The sequence below is a fragment of the Chaetura pelagica genome, unplaced genomic scaffold (assembly GCF_000747805.2).
Source record: "Chaetura pelagica isolate M959 unplaced genomic scaffold, ChaPel_1.0 scaffold21, whole genome shotgun sequence".
NCBI lineage: Eukaryota > Metazoa > Chordata > Aves > Apodiformes > Apodidae > Chaetura > Chaetura pelagica.
In genome coordinates this window covers 622,763-644,328 of record NW_009952251.1, presented here as the reverse complement: position 1 = coordinate 644,328, position 21,566 = coordinate 622,763, and the positions used below count along the sequence as shown (strand labels likewise).

Genomic DNA, 21,566 nt, shown 5'->3' with positions numbered 1-21,566 from the left:
TGCTTTATCTTATAGTATTTCTCATGCACTAAAAAAAAGTGCTAAGTCAAGCAGTTACTAGAGCTGGAAGATCTAACCTTCCTCCAATTTGTGCAGTCATCGTGTTAACTTTAAGTATAGATTATTATTGAGCTTGTGTTACCTTGGCTGTTTGCCCAGTATGTCCTTGATAATTCAGGGTTATAAAAAAAGAATAATACTCTGGTCCTACTCAGTAAGACACAAGATCAGCATGATGAAAATGGCCCTAGCTTCCAAGAATCCTTTAAATTTGGCACTCCAAGTTAAATAAAAAAATTGTTTAGATTGCTTTCCATGAATAATTGCAATTAACCCTTATTCCCCTTCATGCCTTCTTCCCAAGACTATTATTGATTCCCAGTTGCTTGGATGCTAAGAATATCCTTGTGTAATGTTTTGGGGATTTAAGGCACTAACAAGTTTATGAAATTAATGGGATTCTGTAGGTAGCAGACAAAAGACAGCTGGATAGATTTCTCTATGCACTAGTAGCTTAATACCTGCCTCTGAGGTGGGAGCAATGCCAAGTAATGCATTTTGGCTGTGCACTATTGTGCAGTCATTTCCCCAATAGAATTATACGCTCCTAGTGTAGGATGGTTTGTCACCTCTGAGCATGACCCCTTTATAATATTTCCCAGACAGTTGTTTGACATAGAGCTGGCTTTCCCAGATTTCTACCTCTAGGTAATGATCCCTTTAGGTGTTTTCAAAATCACACAATAATTGGTTCAGGTCAATGTCAGAGGTAACTGGTGAAGCAAACAACAGTGTATTCGGAGGCAGTTCCAATATCACAAGTGTTTGACTACAAGGGACATTCCTTATCTTGAGGAAGATTCATTTTTCAACCAGCAGCTAAAGCATAACACCTCCAAAACAAAAAAAAACAAACAACAACAACCCCCCCAAAAAAAAACCAAACCAAACAACAAACAACAACAAACCACACACAAAACAAACACCAAAACAAAAAGCCTTCATTTGTTTCTAACTAGGTAGCTTGGAAAAAAAAAAAATTCCTAACATGCAAATCTAATGAATATAGAGAAACAGTGACTGAAGTGAGTAGGGAGAATTTGGACTAAGGTGTTCCATCTTTTAGACTCATATTTTTCTGTTTTGTGTTTAGAAGCAAGGAACTCATGTTAAATATAAGCTGATTTTTGTGTGTTAGATGACAGCAGTGGATGGGGGAATCCTTACTACAATCAGTTGATTGACCTGCTGTGGCACTATCAGTAAATAACATAAAAACCTGTATTGCAGATTCAGGATGGAAACTTCTGTTACGTGACTCTCACAAACAGACTTTTTGCCCTTCATTATCACAGAGTGTGCTGCCTGCTCCTGTGTTCCTTGCTGCCTGATTATGCTTGTGCTCTCTCATTAGTTTTAGTCCTTCTTCAGCCTTGTGCCTCACTAATCAGAGCTAAGTACCATTAATTGGTAATCCTTTCCCTCCTCAGCCCTCTCCCAGGTAAAGCTGGACGAGTTTGTACTTTCAAAACATGGGCTGTCTCTTTAAAACACTTATGCAGAAGAAGCTAAAGCTAGGAAAAATAGCATTGTTAGTCTATCTGTGACTTACCCATTTCCTCCTTACAGTACAATAAATATACATAATTTTTTGCAAATACTCTTCCTCCTCTAGGGATTTTCCATTGCAGTTGGTACTACACAATCCTAACCACCTCTCCATAAATTACATTGCCTTCATTTGAGGCATTCCCGCATGGCAGAGTGCGGCTTGTGACGGAGCGTAACTTGGGACAGTATATGAGGTGAAATAAAAAGTGTGAGCACGACACTGAATTTGCTCTTTCTGCTTGCCACTGGCTGCATTGTGAATCGCACTCATATTGTTTGCCAGCTTGCAGAAAATAAGCTGATTTCATGAATGCCTACCATGCACATAAACATGAGATTTGGTGAACAGGAGCAAGTGATGACAGGTTGTCATAAAATTATTCACTTATATTTTTTAGCAACAATGATCATCCAGATTTGTTGGAAGGAAGAAGCGGGAAATACAAAATGAATTTCAGACAAGATTTTAATTGTGAGTACCCAAGTCTGCTAATTCTAATGCCCTATCATAACCTCCATTTATTTTTCCTTTATTGTTCCTCTCTCAGCTTAGTCGTAATGAAAAAAAACAAGTGGCCTTGGCCAACCATTTATGTGGAAGGAAACTGTGAGCACAGCATGTCTCATCAAAGCAAGGGGTTCTGCTGTGTTTTTGTGTATGGTGTAACTGGACGTCCCATCTAGTAAACAAAACCCAGCTCTGTATGAAACTAAAATAAGAGGGTATGAGACACAGGTTGTTAGGACCTAGGCTGAGGGAACCTAAGACCAGCTCAGGATAACTTGATTTCTATTCAGACTAAATAGGTATTCAGAGTCTGAAGTGGATCCCAGGCTATTTTGGAAAAAGGAGAGTTTTGGCTAGAGGGATTTGTGACACAAATGACTGAGTTTTCAATTGTCTTAAATAAATACATTTCAATCTACTGTAATGTCTGGAATACATTCAAAACATCTTTTTGCATTTCTGAGCAGGTTTATTAAGCAGTTAAGACTGCTTACAATTTTCATACATGGTCTAAGATGTTCAAGTCTGAGAGTTTTTTGCTTGGAATACAATCTGCATCAAATAATAATGTTTGAGCAGATTTCTGGAGCATAAGCAGTTTATCAGGAAGTAACAACTTGCATTGTAAGTGCTACCCCAGAAAGGTCAACTAACAGAGGTGCTTTCCACACTTACCTAAAAACTATAGTTTTTTGCTCTTTCATCATGCGATGCTCTTTAAAAATGAGGCTACACACGTTTGTTTAATATTTTAGTTCACTTCTGATATCTTCACTTGCCTTAATGCGGGCAGTGTTGCTAACTGGTTAGGAGCCTGAGAACTGTATCAAATAAACATACCAGGGAGGAGAACTTAACAGAGAGACAGCTCCTTGTATGACGTGGAATGAGATCACTGATGGCCCTTCAGTATTTCTTTTTGTATTACAGACAAAATGTCGACAAGGATAATATGGAACACTGTTACTCAAAAGTAGGATGCCCTTGTTTTTATTCAATAACCTGAATGACCAAAAGTAATTAATCCTTTGCCATGATAATTATATAATAAAGCGAGCATGATTTGGGTGTTTAATTATGAGAAAGAAAGGGAAGGAGCATGGGTCTTAGTAAAATAATTTTGGAGAAACAATCAATAAAATCTTTTAGTTTTGTTTGATAACTTTTAGTTTTACTTGTGTTTACATCTGAGTAAATCAAAGCCACACTATAGTCTCAGTATAATAATGCTTCTGCCAACGTGCCAGAAATTAAAATGTGGCTCTTTCCATACTTTTAGTGGTTGTTGCTTGCTTGTGCAATGGTAGTTCCTAGGCTGTAAGCACTCGATGCAGGACATCTTTTCAAGCGGAATTTTGACATTTGCAAAGAAAATAAGACATTTCATACAAAGTTGGTTTTGGTTTGTTTCTTTTTCTTTCTTTTTTGACTCCTGGACTCCTCATTTTCTAGCAGGAAAAAAAGAATTCCATCCTAAAATCTGCAGTAGACATGCCCAGTGGGCATATTTCTGGCATGCAGGATGCCTGGATTCAAAAGCAGAGAGTGTATGTTAAAATAGGTCTCTGTTTCAGTGAATGCCCTGCACTCTCTGATGTTGGCTTTAACAGCACAAGAGCTCTTGGTGTTTCACTTCGAGTTGCTCAGGTGGAGCATAACTTCTTAAATTAAACATTTCCATTCCACTGATCTCCCAGCTTTGCATGAGAATCCCAGGCAGACCCGTGCAGTCTGTAGGCTCTCCCAGTGATGAGCTATGCAGCCAAGCCCCAGTCCTCCTGCAGAGTCAGCCCCACAGGATTAAGGTGGTTTGTAAGAAACACAATCTTCTGTAAACAGACTTTCTTTATGTACTATGGGTAGTGAAATCACTTAGGAATCTGTTGCCACCAGTCACACAGTTTTGAAAGTTGTGGATGCAAAGAAATCACTCTCTGGTGTTCTCTGTAGGAATAACTCCCCATCTTCATCTTCCTTTTCCGTTTCCCTTTTGCATTTTTTTTAGGATTTTGGCAGTTTCTATCTTCATTAATCTGACTGCATCTGAGTGACACAGCCACACCTCTTGTTTGTCACCACACACTTGCACCAGCTCAACTCTTCAGCTTTTTTCAGGCTACTGTTAATAGTTGCCTGATTATAACCTTTCACCAGCTTTCGGGGCCCTATATTTTCTGGTAAATCCCAATGTGGCAATTAAGGGGACGACGGTGGATGTCAAGGAAGCTGTCCAATTTTCTGTAGTGGGAATTACAGACCTTTGAGTCCTGCAGGCATCCTGCTAATGCCAATAAGACTCAGGAGTTAGTGTTGTCAGGCAGTGGGGAGAATTGGAACTGAGCAGAATTGTGGCTGACTAAAGAGCTGCATAGGCCCAGAGGAGCCCCTGAAAACATACTCAAAAGCCAGGGAGGGATAGTGTCCCTGCATGTACTCAAACTGGCTTCTTGCAGAACCAGCAAGTGGAGCTCAGGAAATTTCCACAGCTCTTCCTCCTTTCCTCCTTCCCTAAAATACAGCTATCAAAACCGCAAGTGGATGCTAGTATTTTGTGGGATGAACCTTTATTGAAACACTAGACATTTAGTTCCTCTGCTCATGTAATTTTGTCTTTTTAAAGGGACATTATACTCTGCATGGGAGTTTCTTGCTGGGTTCTCTAAGCCTTTCTCAAGAAACACTCCATGCAAGCACAACACCGAGGCAAAGGCTCAGGCTCAGACTGCCAGAGGTCAGCATCACAGCCCCATCTGGGAAGTACTTCTGGTCAATGTAGTCCATGATAGCTGTGACAGCCAACATAGTCTCCTCACATGTGGGTTGGATCTGTTCAGGGGGTAGAACAAATCCATAAGCACCTTTGTCTCGTAGTTCAAATGTGTAGGAGAAAGGAATGCCAATCATGTGAGCCCAGTCCCGTGAGGAGCCTGAGTTACTGTCTGTGAATTTAAAAATAGAGAGTAGACATACGTATTAAGTATGGTTCTTTGAAAATACTTACTGCTATAGTTAGTGCAAGATTATACCAGAAGCCCTGGACTAGACAGTAACTGTGTATCAGTGTGATACGGAGAGCAGAGTTTCTAGGTGCTGCAATTCCTAATTATACTAAAGGTCTTCTATGAAGTTTCCTCAGTGAAACGATCCTCCATAAAGCTGTATTGTACAATAACAGGAGATGAGTTCCAGGAATTCTGTGGTTTTAGCATTTTACTGTGATTAGTGTCGGGTACAAGATAGATTGGCCATTTGTCTGTTCTGGTACTTCATTTTCTGCATTGATACTGCCTGGTGTCTGTTTATTTGTTTTAAAACAGAATTTTTGGTCAAGTATGAAAGATTTCTGGCCATTCCCTGTATCACTGTTCATCTGCCTCATGGATCTTTTTTCATATCTATTCAATGTAAGTACAAAGCCTGTCAAAATGCAGTACTAGGCATAGAGAAGTGACATTACTTACACTGTAAGTACTCTAAGTAACAGTAAGCACTGTACTGCTCATGCAGTAGTGACTTGGGTGACTCAGGGACTGGCACAGACAGATGCTGTGAATATACGAAACTGTATAGGTACTGGAGCTAAGCACTCACTATTCTGAGTGAATGGCATGACATTGCTTACTGGGAAAAGATTTGGTTTACCAGGCAGTCTTTAGCGCCTAAAGTCCTCTACATAAAAGCTGTCAACTAGTATCAGTCAGTTCGTGTTGTGCCAATTTGCTCTGCTAGAAACGAGGCTGAAACCAGCATATTTCACACAGAACTGCAAGCAGCTGCCATGTGTTAATACCTGATAGAGTAACTATAGACCTGAGTGGGATTTTAATTTTTTGCTTGACTCCAGTGAAGACAAATATGAGTTTTGCTGCTGACTTCAGCAGGGTTAGGATGATCTATCACCAATCTCCTTCTGTCCCCTGTGATGTATCTGTGAGGAATTCATGTAGGAACGATCTTCTGATCAATGCTTCCTTCCTTCCTGCAGTCAGCTTTATAACATACAGTGTTATCTTGTATTCAAATGACTGCTGCTTAGATGTTACACCAAACCAGACCATCAAATGTTACTCAAAGAGGAAACTCAGCAAAGCATTACTTACTTATGCCTGTGACACGAGAAGCACTCACTGAAAAACAGAGCAATCAAAGGGAAACATACATAAAGAAACTTACATAAAATTAAAGAGGTTGATCCTACTTCATATCTGGTCCCATATTTTCCCATCAGGGCAGCAGCTGCTTTCTCTGCAACATGTATCTGTAAGTTAAAAATAGGAACAGCATTGTCGCCAGGGCCAGTACACTTAGCAATTATTTTGAGTAGACTGGAATTTTAGTCTCTTTCAGCTTTATGTTGATACATGATCAGCTTGAAGTTTTTATTTTATTAGTTCAGATCTTTAGAGAAACCCATTGCAAATATCTGAGCAAATCATTCTTGATATTTTAATGCAAATTATGTTAAAATGTTAAAAATTATTCTGCTATTAGGTAGAGGAGATACTTGCTTTGTTGTAAAGCTAGAGGACTGCATTTTTGAGAATTGGTCTCTGCTGTACAGCATACACATACTGACCACAGCAGTGATTGATCACTTATACTTGTTGTATTGCTATAGACTCTATATCCCACCATCTTTAGAAACCGAGCCACAAACAAACTGAATGAGTTCTCCGATTACTCAGATGAAGTCTGTGCCCAAGTCCCTCCTGCTCTTGACTAGTGCTCCAGCTACTGGAATCTTTATAAATACACATATTAATGAACTCAAATTTGAGCACTCAAAACTGAGGGGAAAAAATAACCAAGTAAGTGCCTGCTTTGCTCCTATTCTCCTAGTGATTCTATTTGGAATACTTTGTCTGGACTCAATTGTGACAACCATTTGTGTGTAATGTATTGGCATCCTAAAGTGCAAATGCACTCTTGTATGCAGCAAGAACTTGGTGCTCTTTTGCACTTGCCTTGCATTGCAGTAACACTGTCTGTAGTAGTTCATATTTCCTCATTTAAAATGAAGGATCAGGATTAATTCTGAAGCAAATTAACCTTGCTGGTACTACATGGAGCAACAGTAACTCTGGGATCTAAGCCCCTGAATAAGCCCAGCTCCTCTGAAGGAAAGGCAAGAGGGCAAATCGAGTTGTGCCACATGGTATTTCCTGTACTAATTCTCTACAAGTGCAGAAGATAAATATTTTTGCCCTACCAGTTCTTCACTGTTACTTGGAGGTTCAGTTGTGGAACCATAAGGAGTGAGGATGTACTGTCCGTAGGAGTGCATTGTTAAATAGCACACAATGTCCCTTTTCCTCTGTTTGATAAAATGAACCAGAGCTCTCGTCTCAGGCTCTGATTCTGGTCCAGATCCACAGAAGATTTCACTGCTGCAGTTATAAGAAACACCAACACCTGGAAAGGAATACAAAACTGAGTTAAAGGATAGAGTTCACAGGGAACAGGGAAATTTACCTTGGAGTGTTAGGGCAAATGTTTATGTGAGCAGGGAGACTACACAGCTTAATAGGTTTTCAACATTTTACTCTGTTGGTAGCAACTAAAATTTGTTACAAGACTGAAACGTTTAACACACATTTGCAAACTGACTACAATGATACACTCTGACATCACCACAGTGTAGCACCTGTCAGGGAAGCTTTGGAGGCTCCTAGAATTCATGGCAAACACAAATACTGGCTGTTAAGTGACTGACTTATGACATTGCTGCCTAGAGCTGATGCTTGCTTCTGTGGTGAATTAGAGGTATAAGTACATCAGCAGCAATTTTCTGCTCACAAAAAAAATGCCAGTTGAAAGTCAATGATTAATACTTTTACAAACTAGGTATTTATTTTTACATATGTCTTGATGACAGCAAGATGAGTATTCCTTTCTTACAGGACTTCATGTGATTTCATATAATAGGTACTACTTTTTCTTTATATTTGTTTTGCTTATCTGAAATATTTGGAACTTACTGCCCCATGAGGAATTGAAGTTTCTGTTCAGATCTGTCCCATGGCAGGTGCCATTCTTATATGGAGCACGGTTTTTCCTCCACAAACGATCCTAGGCAAATTAGCTTCAGTTACATAATAACAATGATTCATAGAACATAGTCATATGGTGTAAAGACTCCTTTATTTTAGTCTTCTGCATTCTGAGTTAACTCTTGCATTGTCAGGGTGCAACTCTGTGCAAGGGTGATAAAACTTAGTGATAGACCATTTTATCTACTACAGCTAGGCTGTCATATTGCATGAGCCTGTATGCACATTGAAATGAGCTTCCTGAGCTTTTAAGACAGAAATCTGCTTTTTCTGTGGCACACAAATGCTTCCATGCAGTTGCATTCCTAAGAAGGACTTGGCATTGTTAGGGATACCTCTGTGTCCAAGAGACAATGGCTGAATTTGTTTGTTTCAGATTAAAGAAGATAAATGATTTCTTGCTACTGCTCCTTGGTTCCCTGCTGTATAGTCACTGCTATATCTGGTTCTCTGCAAACCTCACTGCACTACCTGTATGAGCTTCCTGGCTGAATTACCTGTGCATCCAAGTGCAATGTGTGTTATTCACCAAACCTGCCAGGGAGCAAGCTAGGAAACACCAGGATGTACCTGGTGACAGGCTAAAGCTGAGGGGCTGCATTAAAAGGTGTTTTGACTGGGCTCAGAGGCCTAGAACCATGATGAGAATTGCTGAAGACCAACATTTTGCATTATCATCTATATCAGAGAAGGAAGATTATTTGGGAAGATACACTTATCTCAAAACCAAATAAGCCTATATTTGATCAATTCTTGTCCTGTCCAATGCTGCAAAGGTGCTTAGATCCATCTGCTTGTTGAGATCCCTTGTGAAAAATGACTGACTTGTCCAGATATGCTTAACTCTATCAACCAAGCCTCAAGTGGTTAGCAGGGCAGTTCATCCCCAGAAACCAAAAAGCAATTGATCCTGTGGTTTTGTCCTTCTCTCTTCTCAAGGCTCGTGATATTTGCTTGGAATTTTTAGCCCTGTAATTTCAAGTATTTGCTGATTTACCAGAAGAAACAAAACCTCTCTGTCATGAGAGAATTTGTGTAATGATTCTGCCACTGTTCTCTGTTTAAATATAATGGCTATGATTGTATCTGAAATTAAGAAAACATGCTGTGCACATCTCAGTCTAGTTCCTAGATTATCAATACTTACTTTTTCCCAGGAATAGATGTAACCATCAATATTGAAGACTGGCAAGACATAAATGTGCCAATTCTCCAGAAATCTGCTTATCTTTGGGTCAGATTTGTAGTTTTGAAGAATCTGGAAAGGAAAAATAGGACTGAGCAGAAAATCTAGTGGTAATCACTGGAAAGAACTAGTTTAGAACTATCATCGAGGAATCACTCACTCGCGGATATCATCATGGTGTCCAAGACCTACTTGGTCCCCAGGTATCTTGAGATACCTACCTTTTGCCATTAACAAAGTCACAGTGTATCTAGCTGTAGTGTTCTTCATATGGATACACTCTTGCAGGTATGAAAGGTGCATGTTAGAGTACCTGTGCTCCAGGTACTTTCCATTCATGAGGAATATTGCTGTACCATATGTTAGGGTTGCTTTATTCCAGGGGAACTACGCCTTTGTGATGCACACAGAAGCTTGATCCAAAAGCCACTGTGGGAAACAGAGATTGCTTCAAGTTCAGTGGCTTTGGAATCAGTTCAGGTGGAGAAAACAATGCGCTAACAAATACTATCCCATATTGCATCTCCAACTCTGATTTGAACTTAGGCTTCCACAGGTGTTTCTATTATGTACTAATTTTGAAAACCATATTTTAGCAGAAAAAGCATAATTCTTGGTACCATATAGAGAAGAAAACTTAATGTCCAAAGTTATATAGCTTTTTAAAATTATCTAAGTAAGAAAGTGAGGACTCACTTCTTTCACAAACCACTGGCAGAAGGCTGGAGAGATCCATTCTCTGGCATGAATCCCACAGTCCATCCAAATGATCTTTTTGGGTTTGTTTGGTGATTGACTGATCTGAGAGAGTGTAAAAATTATCATTTGGAAAACTGTTACATTGCTATAAAATAGCCCAGCATAAAACAGAAAGAAAAGGATGTGCCTTGATACGCTTTTGAGCCATCTGAGATTACTATTATTACAGACATCATTATAACAAGCTCTCCTTCCTAATAACCCCATTTCTTTAGTATCAGAGGGCAAGAGTCTTAAAGCTTCTGTTGAGCAGGAGTGTAAAAAAGACAGTTTCTTTTCAATTTACGTTAGTCATTCACAGGACTAGTTCTTATTTTGAGATTGTTTATTGTTTAGATTTTATTTTAAGGGAAGCACAAAAAGCAAGGGATCTAATTTTTCTCAGTGAAAGGAATTGGTTAGACAACAACTAACCCAATTATTATGACTGTGGTTTTTACTAGAGCATTGGAGAAAAATGTCATGGAATACTCCTACCAGAAAAGCTATGTACTGTAAAAAGTAATAAAACCAACAAAACAAAATGCTTTATCCTGATGCACAGCTGTTACCAAGCAATGTTCAGCTTGATTTGTATTTCTAAACAAGACTTCAGTTAAATTTCTTATTTCCACTGCATAATAACAATAGCAAGGTTATGGTGATAGTGTATATGAAAGTAGGCAGATCTTACTGTAATGTAGAAAAATAAAACCAACTCCTGTCATTTCTGTGAACTGGAATGAGCTCTGTCTTAGGAAAGATCTGAATCCTGTCATCTCCTGTGTACTTTTTTGTGAAGATACTTTTAAATAATTTTAAGACAGTTCCTCCCTTACCTGCAGATAATAAATTGTTCGATTCTCTATTGTCTTCCCCAGGTAGTGCCGAGTCACCAGCTCACTGTTGTTCTTCTCAATCTGAATCATCCATTGATAAATCTGAAATAGTCACAGAGAATTCTTGGTCCAAAGTGGTAGTTTCCTTCTCTTTCCCACTTCCATTTCCAGATTAAAGTGTTTTCTTTTGCTTAGATAAGCAACGTTTTCCTCAGAGCTCATTTCCTTCTGTGGTATCACTTGACACTTGTGGAAGGCCCTTCATTTGTTTCTGAGCAAATCCATGGTCATATCTCACTAAGATAACATCACTGCAATACAACACTGATACTCTATTTTGGATCTCATAAAACATATCCATCCTGTATGGCATCTTTCTGTTGACTTCAGTAGACATGGAGCCAGACCATCAAATCTTCAAAACAGTGTTACAGTCTCTTCCTTATTAGAACGGACTTTCCACATCTGAGTTCAGCAGCAGTCACCCTCAATGGGTAGCTCAAACAAAATATATATGAGGATTGAGTCTGCTCTCTCACTCTTATTATGTGGCTAGGAGTAAGAATACCACTATGGTCTCTTTTTGTCCAAGCTTACCCACTGGTCTGTGAAATATAGCACCAAAAAAATCTTCACTACCCACCCTCGTGACTTTATTCTCTCCTGAAGTGTCAAAGACTTGTTCTTAAATTATTTCTTTCTACAGCTCCCCCACTGTTCATCTCTTCTTCCTCACTGTAATAGTTATTGCACTTCACACTTGGCTCAGCATCAAACATATTGGGGCTTAAATGAGTAAACACTAGAGATAATGATAAAGCATAATAGGGTAGGAAGGCAGCAAACCAATCAACTGAACTCCAGAATAGTATTTGCAAAACAATATGGCTGCTTCACACAGAGCATTTTGGTACTGGTCAAGGAGCAACTGAGGATTTAAAATAAATGGCTAATTCATATCCAATTCAATCAAGTCAAGATTTTAGTCAAAAGACTAAGGATGAATTCTGCAAAGGAGAAAGCCAGAAGGAGCTCCACTGACTTCAGCTGAACTTTCTGCAAGCATGGATTTTCTTGCTACGGCATTTACAGAATAGCAGCAACAAAGCAAGCAACCAGACCTGGCTTCCCCTTTACCTCTTCCATTGGGTGATAGTGGGTGTAGACATAACCTTCTGGGACCTGCCTGTGGCTGTTTGTCTCCCTTGGCATGCTCTGATCCACCAGATCCTGTACATCAGGTATTAGGACTCTGAGGGAAGGTGAAAAGAGGAGATAAAAAACCCCAACAATCTGTAATAATTCGTGCTGAACTATCATGGTGTGTACATTGCTTACATCAATAAACAAAAGGATTTCATTTGTTGTGGACTGCCTGAGAAGTTCATCACCATCAGCATAATGGTTACTTTCATGTAAGAGCAAGTTCAGGTTGTGTGGGTTTTTTTGAAGAGGGATAATTTTAAAAAAGTTCAGTATCTTTTCTTTCTTCACAACTTCTGGACAAAACTTGAAAATATCTTCCTTTGGGAAAAGGAGGGGAAAGTAAAAAACTTAAGTTTAGTGTTTCATTGTATTTTATGGATACAATTTCAGTTTGCAAAGACTTCAGAGATGTATTCACTGCAATTTGCAAAAATTTGAACAAAGCCCCTTTTTTCCTTCAAAATGCTCTTTTTAGCTGCAAATTATTTGAGAAATGAGTACAGCACAAGGGTGATTCCATGAGTAAGGGAGTCATAAAACCTTTTCCTTGGCTTCAGAGGACTTTGGACCATACAGAATTCTTTCTCACTGCTGTCAGCCCTTTGTAATACTGTTACAAATCTCTGCTTATTGTAAACTCTTATGATAAGACAATTGCAGAAGTAGCTTAAATGTTGATTTCAACCACTAAAAGTCCTAATAGGCTGTTCTGCTGACAGCAGCACTGATCAGCATTTCTGGAAACAGCACATAAGAAACTTTTAAGAGTCGTCAGAGCTGACTTTTAGTCTGAGCTTTGATGTTTATTCACATGTGAACTTCAAACTAAAATTCAGGCAGTGCAAATTCCCATGAACTGAAACCACACACACAAAATGCCTTATCAGAGCTCTGTAGAATTGAAATCCCAGCATTTGACACAGTTGGAATATTGATGTCCTGTATATAATTTGTAATTTATGCCTCTATCATTATATACCTAATGTCATGTTACCTTCCTTGCATGTTAACTGCCTTCTAAAAGCTGATTCCTGCTTTGAATGTGTTATAGGAACTTTAACTCTAGCATTGCTGTGTTAATCTCATCACCTTTGCAATATGAAGCCAAAAATTCAGTTTGACTATTAAATTACCCACCTCTTTCTTTAGGACTCTACACAAGGTGGGTACAGTTCTGGCTCCAATCCAAGGGGGGAAAAAAAAGGCTAAAAGATGAAGCTCCTGACTTCGGTTTTAGTGTTTAAATTTCCATTGGAATAAGTTGAAACCATTAGAAAAAAGAGTCTTGATAAAAATAAGAGGTTAAATATCTTCTGGAATGTTGTCTAAGCCCTGAATACCTAAACCTGATGCTAGATTGTTTGTACCAGCTCCCTTCTCATCTCTCTCCATCTCTGGTTGTCAGGGCATCACACTTACTAAAAATAATTTGTCAGGCAAGATGCAGGATGTCAAGATCAGCTTTAACACTAAACAGCTTTGAAGCCTCCTTTAATTTATCTTTGATTGATTAATGTCAGTGTTTGTCCATAGGCCATTTGTCACCAGCCCTGAATGAGTACAGAGCTGTTTATATTAAATATAGCTAGCTACTGGTTACCTGAAAAAGCAGATTCCAAATGAAAATGGGACTGTGTAAAGAACAGGTTTTATTTAATCCTATTTGGCTTTATAAATACTCTTTGTATTTGAATTAGATCTTCTAGTTGGAAGTAGAAGCATGGAAGTTAGTAAAGATGTGTGGCTGGTGTGATAAAACATCATTGGCCATTTGCAGTTCATGGGTCTCATCTGTGTTCTCAGTGGGGACCTGCCATCAGGACCTTTATCTCACGCTGGGATGTCTCTGGTTGGCTGGATGGTGCCAGCAAATTCTCAAAAGCCTGGTGTGGGTGATAGGGGTAGGAAACTGTACCTTTGAAGAAACTGACTAAATATTCACTTTGAAAGGGCTCTTCTCCAAACAAAAGGAGCAACAAAAGACAAGGAAGGGAAAAAGAGAGCTACAGAAACTCCTCCCATGCAGTGACACTGATTTAATCTTTGGGCATTTAAACATGGAGGACCCTGTATCCATACTTTCCAAGAGCAAAGCATGTTCCTATAAGTAGTGGCTATGCCAAATTCAGCTTCCTGACCTTAGGCTGAGTCACATATCTGCATGCCATCCTCTGCCACTGAGAAGACAACCAGCAGTAAACAAGACAAATTGGGCTGTCTTAGGTTCCAGCTCCAAATTCACAGTCCAGGCTAGCTGGAAGGTGAATAAACAGGGCATAGGGGAATGTGCTTTTAAAACTTAAAGGTATATATAGCAACTGTGCATTGGGCAGGTCAAGGTAAGTTGGAGGCACTTGGGACAAAGATTGGATCTATCAGTATTTGCTGACTCCTCATTGGAGAGGGCTGGGTCATTTTGTGATAGCAAGGAAGATTGTTAGCCTTTCCCATTAGAAAATTAAAGGTCGTACTTGTAAGAAATCATGTGCTGATCTAAGCTGTTTTTCACCTCCTGCACCAGAGGGGCTGGGACCCTTATGTTTAGGTCTGCTCCAGCTGAGATGTCTTCAGGCAGCAGGGGCTTCCACAAATCGAGCTTTGCAGAGGAGAAGGAAGAAATGCAAAAAATCAAGCTCTGTTTTCAGAATGAGAAAATATATTTAAGATAGAATAGCTGTGTATCGGTAAGTGGAAGAAGTTTTCCTACAAATTCTCCCCATAACTATTCTCCAGCAATCTGACCATAGAGCATGCAGTACAGGCTTAGTGATTCCATTCACTCAAGCACCACTGATAAGCAGCAGCACCACCTTCATGGAGCCATGCAAGGAAACTAACTTATTCCCATGAATGCCTTCTGTTAGTGGAAGGTCAATTCCACCCTACGCTAAGAAAAAAATAAGTAAAGCTTTTTGAAATTTGCATTAACCTTCATTCCTGTCCAAAGTTACATGCAAATCTGTTTTACAGTCTAAAACACCACTCTGCTTTTTGGACACACATGGTTATTCTTACTCACCATTAGAGTGTTGCAAAGATGCTGAAGATGCTGGACTTGCTGAAGTGTTTCTGGCACAATATGCAAAACCTGATCCCTGGAAATTCAGCAAATAAACAAGATGACTTTTAGTGTCTGTTAAAGTATCTGTGATTTCTAAGTCAAAAGGAAGTATTTTGTTATGTAGAAGGAAAACAGAGCATGTAGCTGAGTGCTGTTCCAACAGAAACATGTCTGAGTGATGAATTCCTGTAACGTTTTAGCTGTAGACTAAGTGATGTCAGTTTTCTGTTGCTAGAGCATTAGGTTAACTCTGCTTCCTTGCCAGTGGCTATTCTTTATTCACCACTTCATTGAAGCCAACTGTTCACATGAGTCCTAGGAGTGTGTTTCTGCCTTTGCAGGACTAGGACCAAAACAAGATCATTGGTAATATATAATAAACTATTTATTGTATAGGAGATTTTTTTCTCCTATTAGGGAATTTTTTTAAATTATTCTAGGTAGACTTGATGCTTTGCTGATTTACTTCAACATGTAAAACCCTTTGATGGCCATGATAAATGTAGGTTTCTAAGAGCCTGAGATATTAACAAACTACTTGTCATAAGAATAACCATTTTATTCCTCAAATAGTGAATCTTGTGGTCTCCAGAATTACATATTGTTACTAAATTCACGGGAAACAAAAATTCCTAGTACAAGACCTATCACTGTATTTCTAGAAAAGACACACAGATCCAATGTCTGAATATATATTTTCTTAAGGAACGTGAAATTTATTTGCTGCAGGCTTAATCTGAAAAAAAATATCTTGAAAGTTTAAAAAGAACAAATTAAAGTAGCTGGAAATGCATAAAAAGTGAATCTGTATGTTCTACTTAAAATTCTATTTCAACTTATTTTTCTGATTGTTTTTCAGTGTTCATTCAGATCATCTTTCCAGGTCTGATAGCAAGTGTGAGATTTCTAACGATAGGGTTTCATAATGAGAAGTGGATTTGGTGAGTACATTAGATTACTCAGAGATAGTAGTTGTTTGCTACAGATGTGACAGAATGGAAAACCCAATAAATGTTTGTATTTGTCAGTAACCAACAGTCTCCTTCAGTGAATTCAATGCTCCTTGGAGCCTTTAGAGAGAACATTTTACATTTTAAAGCTTTTGTAACAGAAATTCTTGTTGCAAAAACACTGCATGGCTTTTTATTAAAGCCATGGTCATTCTGGTCATCAATATAATAGGATCTCATAATCTGGACTGCAACTGCTATAATTTATGATTCCGTACACAAATGTACAATTATCAGCATAATTTATATGCAAAGAGAATTCACTATTCATTCATACTATGCAGTGAAAAACAGAGGGATTTGGGTTTTTTTACATCTCTTAAAATTATCCTATTTGCTGATAGAGAAGCGTGGACCTTGACACTAAATGGGCTGTTTACTACTGGTTGGTTATATGCTATTAGCATATAGGACCCTCTTCATGGCAAAATGATTACATCTGCATTGCTAACAATTTGGTACAACAGCCATGATATCTTTGTAATAAACCTTGTAGGTGCAGGATAAACATCTCTGCTAGGAGAATAAACATCTCTCCTAGGAGAATAAACATCTCAGCTGCAGTTCAGAGTTTATTCTCTCTAAATGCCTGGGCTTGCTTTGCTCTTTGTCTATCAGGAAGGGAAAAAATATCCTGTAATATCTTTCTATTCTCATTGACATTATGTCTTACTTACACCAAATGAAAGAAATGCCAGACAGATTGCTGCCAGATGGCCAGCTCTTATTTACTGATAAACCTTTTACAATAGCCAGTGTGGAGACAAACCATTTTTAATATTAAACTAAGATTAGATAGAATGTGCTCATTTATGATTATAGAATATGATTCTCAGTGGAGAAGTGTAAAGTGGTGACCACATTAGAAAATCATTTTTTTAAAGGACTGTTCTCAGCACAAGCTGCATTTCCTTGGGTGTTCACAGGTTGGGTATTCATTTAAGTTGTTGAACAAAGCAAATTGCAATGAAGACGGGCTTTACCTGTAATTTCATGTTTGTATGGGTGCTGGCCACCCAAAGTTACACTGGTGGGTAAAAACCCACTTTGATTAAGTGGGTTTTTAAATCCCATGCAAGTACTCAACAGGTTCAGTCCTGGACAGCAGCAGAAAAACACAAAGGAACACTACATTACCAAGGGTCTGTTGAAATCCGTTCAGTGAAACCAAGAGGCTCTGACTGCTACCCTGATACAAATCTAAAGACTAAATATTGTCTAAGGGAAATAACACATTTTAAAGAAAGAAGCAGTGACTCTCTATGCTCTTCCAGGAGCTTTGCCAGGACAGTTGCTCAACAGGTATTCCACAAAGGAACTTCCTTGCAGTAGGTATTGCTTGGTATTCTCTCATTTTTAAAACTTAATTCTGAGGATATATTTAGTCTAGAGGCATTCAGCACTGGACTGCTTTCTCTGTTTACTTTAGAAAATTCCGTGTATAAAGTTATATGTGGACAGCTGGTGTCCAAACTATATTTGTTCCCCTCCTGCAAATCCTAACTGCCGTGAAGGCAGAGTGACCTCTCATTCTTTGCAAGTTTGAGGATGAATGAAACAAAGTAGTTTAGATTAACAAACAAGATAATCTTCTATCACATACCTTCTTAGGAAGCAGAACTGAAAACACAGCAAAACTAGTAATTTCATCCTTATAAAAAAAATTAATCAGTAATAAACAATATTATAATCTCATTTTCTGAACACCTTGGAATGAAGATTGTCTGGACCAAGTTCATTAGCTTCTTCGTTTGTTACAAATTTTCAACAGGGGTTCAGTATCTGAGCTGCTTTGGAGACACCAACTTTTTTACATAACCTAAGGTGTCTTTTATTAATGGATATAATTTTGCTCAGTCATTCTCCCAGCTTTATACTCAGAAAAGGCACTTTATTCTTACAGCATCTGATTTCAGAGTTCATTATGAAAGAGGATAAGCCAAATGAATTTCAGCTAATGGAAGCAGAGCATCCTGAGATGCATTTGAGGGACATTCTGTGTCACCTACAGCTGTAGCCATATCTTTGTTGGCTTGGATTTGCTTCACTCTTTCTTAATTTCCCATCTTTTTATTTTCTCTCCAAATATTACAAATCTTACAGCTTGGTAACCCTATGTCCAGGTTTTCAGATATTATTATTAATAATTATATTAATACTATAGTACACAGTTCCTGGGAATTTCACTGCATGCACAATTCTTCATAGTACTCCATTCACACTTACCCATTATATTGCAATCTAAAGCTAAGATTTCCAGGAATTAGCATCCCCAGAGAAAAGGTGATCCCAAGAAAAAGCCACATCTTTGTGCAAAGAACCAATCTCCAACAATGCAGGTCTAGAGAGGAGGAGGAAAGGTCTGGACCAAGCACTTTATTTGTACAATTATAATATTTAGCCAGAGTTACCCTGGAAGAGAACCTGCTCTTGTTAAATCATTAACTTCACATTTAATTACTTCTACTTTTTTTCTAATCCTCCAGGCTTTCTTCCACACCCCAAATCACAAACACATACAAATAACGTTCTCACTGAAGCAGTGTATAGTTTTTTCTGTGTGTCACCTTCAAATCTTTGAAAATGTTATTTGACAAAGTTGGTAGTCATTGGAGGAAGTGTTACCTGGAATGTTCATGACAGCTAGTGAAGATTAGTTTATAAAAATCATAGGAATGAGAAGAACAAGAGAAAAGTGTGAAGCAAGTTCCATCCTTGGTCCCTTCCTGTCTGTGTCTTTCTGGAGCACTTCTTTGACTTCTTAACTGCAAGTCTGTCACTTACCTAGCCAAAAACAGGACATGAAAGAAACAACCAACATTCCTGTAAAAGGGAAATATGGAGTCTCATGTAAACCACTTTCAGTTGGACCAGTGCTGTCTGTGGCCACAAACTGTGCACTTTACACTGTCATAAAGAGTATTTTTATTATATACACAGAACAGTGGGCTGGTAACTAAATGAAATATCTAATATCTTGCTTAGTTCATATATCAAGAGTAAATGGTTGAATTCCTTCCTTAATATGCAGCACAGTCCTTCAGAAAGAATTTTTTTCACTTAGTTTCTCTTTTGGACTAAAGCTATCCCATGATGATTTAATGCAGGAAACTGCATGGGTGTTGGGTGAAGAGAGTCCAGTAAGTCAGTTTGTTTGTGTAGCTATTCAATGGACATTAACTGTAATTACGGTATCTTTGGAAATGTTTCTCAACGAAGTATGAAGTCCTCTCTTACCTTACTACCAAGGTTGTCATCAATGACAAAGGCAGCAGAACTTTCCCAGTATAAAAAAGGAACAGCTTAACTCAAAAGTGTATTTTCACAAAATCAGGCTGCATGCAAGAGAAGAATATGTTCTTCTTTATCTATCACACCAGACCCTTCCTAATTTATTGCCAAACACACTATATAACCTGCTCAACAGCCTGAACCTGAAAATGGTGAATATTTCCCTCCATCCAACCCACAGTGACTTCCGGAAGACCTGAAGGAAGCTCAGTTTACAGGATTAGAGGCAGCTCCATTTGTGAGGAATCAGAAAAATAAACTCATGTGGGAAGACCATATTCCATATTGATGCTCAGGACATCTGCTCAAATAAACTTTGCTTTTCCTTCCTTTGTCTCCACTGCTGCTATGAAGTGGATCAATGTTTTGAAGTCTTCTGCAGTGTTGTCTGTACGCTTATACTAGAGCTGGCTTTGAACTGGAGTTTTGTCCCTAGACAAGGACTTATAAACTAGGAACAAGAACAACAGAGGAAAAAACAAAAGGCTTTGGGATTGTTTTTTTTTCCTCTTGCAAAAAAGATATGCACAAGTGGAGCAAATTATGATACATGCTAAAATTCAACTTTAGCCCAAAGCTTACACCTTCACACTGAAGGCAGAAGCTATTTATTCTGTGGTGAACACATTACTCCTATGATGTCAAATAGTTATTAAGATAGAAAGGGTCATTTTGCTTAATGGGCATAGGATTCAGAAGAAATGACAGTTGCTTGCTATGTCTTTGATTCAGATTCCTTTGAAGTCTACTTGATTTTACTCGGCTTTAGATGAAAGACCTGTGCAAATAATCATGAATGCTTCTCATTGCTTTAAAAAATGGATTTGTTTTGGGACTTCAGCAGAAGATTTGTTCATAAAAGACAATACTTAAGTATGTACTTAGCATTCAGCTTGCAAGCAGCACTGCTGAATTCGGAATAAAAGCCATTAGACATCGTTCTCCCACCAATGTGAATATATCTTGGGAGAAACACTTAACTTCTAACAAGCCTGTTGCCCTCTTGGGCATAAATAATGTCTCTCTCAGTATTAAAGTCTGTTCTTTGGTCAGGTTTTTGCTGGCAGCTGCTTATCTTTCTAGCAAATTTGGAAGGCAAAGACGTTGAGATCCTGGAGCATATCTAGAGAAGACTAATGAGGCTGGTGAGGGGTTTGGAGGGCATGTTGTATGAGGAGAGGCTGAGGGAACTGGCTTTGTTAAGTCTGAAGAAGAGAAGGCTCAGGGGAGATCATATTGCTCTCTACAACTACCTGATGGGAGGTTGTAGAGAGGCCAGTGTTGGTGTCTTCTCCCAGGTAACTAGCAATAGATGAGAGGGAGTGGGTTTAAGTTGTGCCAGGGGAGGTTCAAGTTGGATATTAGGAAAAATTTATTTACTGAAAGAGTGGTGAGGCATTGGAATGGGCTGCCCAGGGAGGTGGTGGAGTCATCATCCCTGGAGATGTTCAAGAAGTGTTTAGATGTGGTACTTCAGGATATAGTTTAGTGGTTGTGGTAGTTGGATTATGATTGAACTTGATGATCTTGAAGGTCTTTTCCAACCTTAATGATTCTATGATTCTATAATTCTATTCCTTTCTTGAAAACTGTGTGCAAAAAGGCATGGGACATTGTGGGGACAGGAAAGGTCATAAACATATGGCACAAACATGCCATATGAAACCATGTAGTGTCCTTTCTTCTAAACAAGTTTACTTTGCAGTTCTTAACGTACATTCGTCTTAGAGCTTCAGAGCATTTTTTCAGCATCAATTTAGCCTCTCAGCTACTCTGTGAGACAAACAAATATTATTTCCGTTACTTAAAAGATGAAGAAAAAAGGGGGGGTTGGGGGGGGAAGTGACTCCCCAAGGTGACATACGAACACTGCTGCAGAGCCAGGAATAGAATTCAGATCTTCTGACTCCCTGTCTGGTGCTTCCTTAAATATATGGCCATCTGCTCTCCTGCTGGAAGTATAGATACTATATGCTGACTACAACAAGCTGGCTGCTAAGCCTGTTAGTTTATCCTCCTTTTATCCCATACTGATATCATCTCAAGCTAAGCTTTTGGCCTGGAGT

General features: G+C 38.7%; 1 protein-coding gene across 1 annotated transcript; it reads right to left on the bottom strand.

Annotated features, from left to right (window-relative positions):
- Positions 1 to 4,789: 4,789 nt before the first annotated feature.
- CPO (carboxypeptidase O) lies at positions 4,790 to 18,523 on the bottom strand. Its single transcript, XM_010007379.1, has 11 exons — positions 18,436 to 18,523; positions 15,158 to 15,233; positions 14,610 to 14,734; positions 12,070 to 12,184; positions 10,933 to 11,034; positions 10,052 to 10,156; positions 9,317 to 9,427; positions 8,098 to 8,188; positions 7,329 to 7,531; positions 6,293 to 6,377; positions 4,790 to 5,058 (listed from the first exon to the last, which is right to left on the bottom strand). Exons 1-11 carry the CDS (start codon positions 18,513 to 18,515, stop codon positions 4,790 to 4,792), a joined length of 1,362 nt encoding a protein of 453 aa, XP_010005681.1. The 5' UTR covers positions 18,516 to 18,523.
- Between the last annotated feature and the right edge of the window lie 3,043 nt (positions 18,524 to 21,566).

Bases quoted from the DNA above. Each gene is read 5' to 3' on its own strand.
- CPO (XM_010007379.1), bottom strand. From the start codon at position 18,515: ATGTGGCTTTTTCTTGGGATCACCTTTTCTCTGGGGATGCTAATTCCT. The intron at 12,185-14,609 runs GTACGACCTTTA...ACCTTCCCTCAG, and splicing joins CAGCACATGATTTCTTACAA to AGTCCTAATACCTGATGTAC. The intron at 5,059-6,292 runs GTAAGTTTCTTT...TTAAATTCACAG, and splicing joins ATCAACCTCTTTAATTTTAT to ACAGTAACTCAGGCTCCTCA.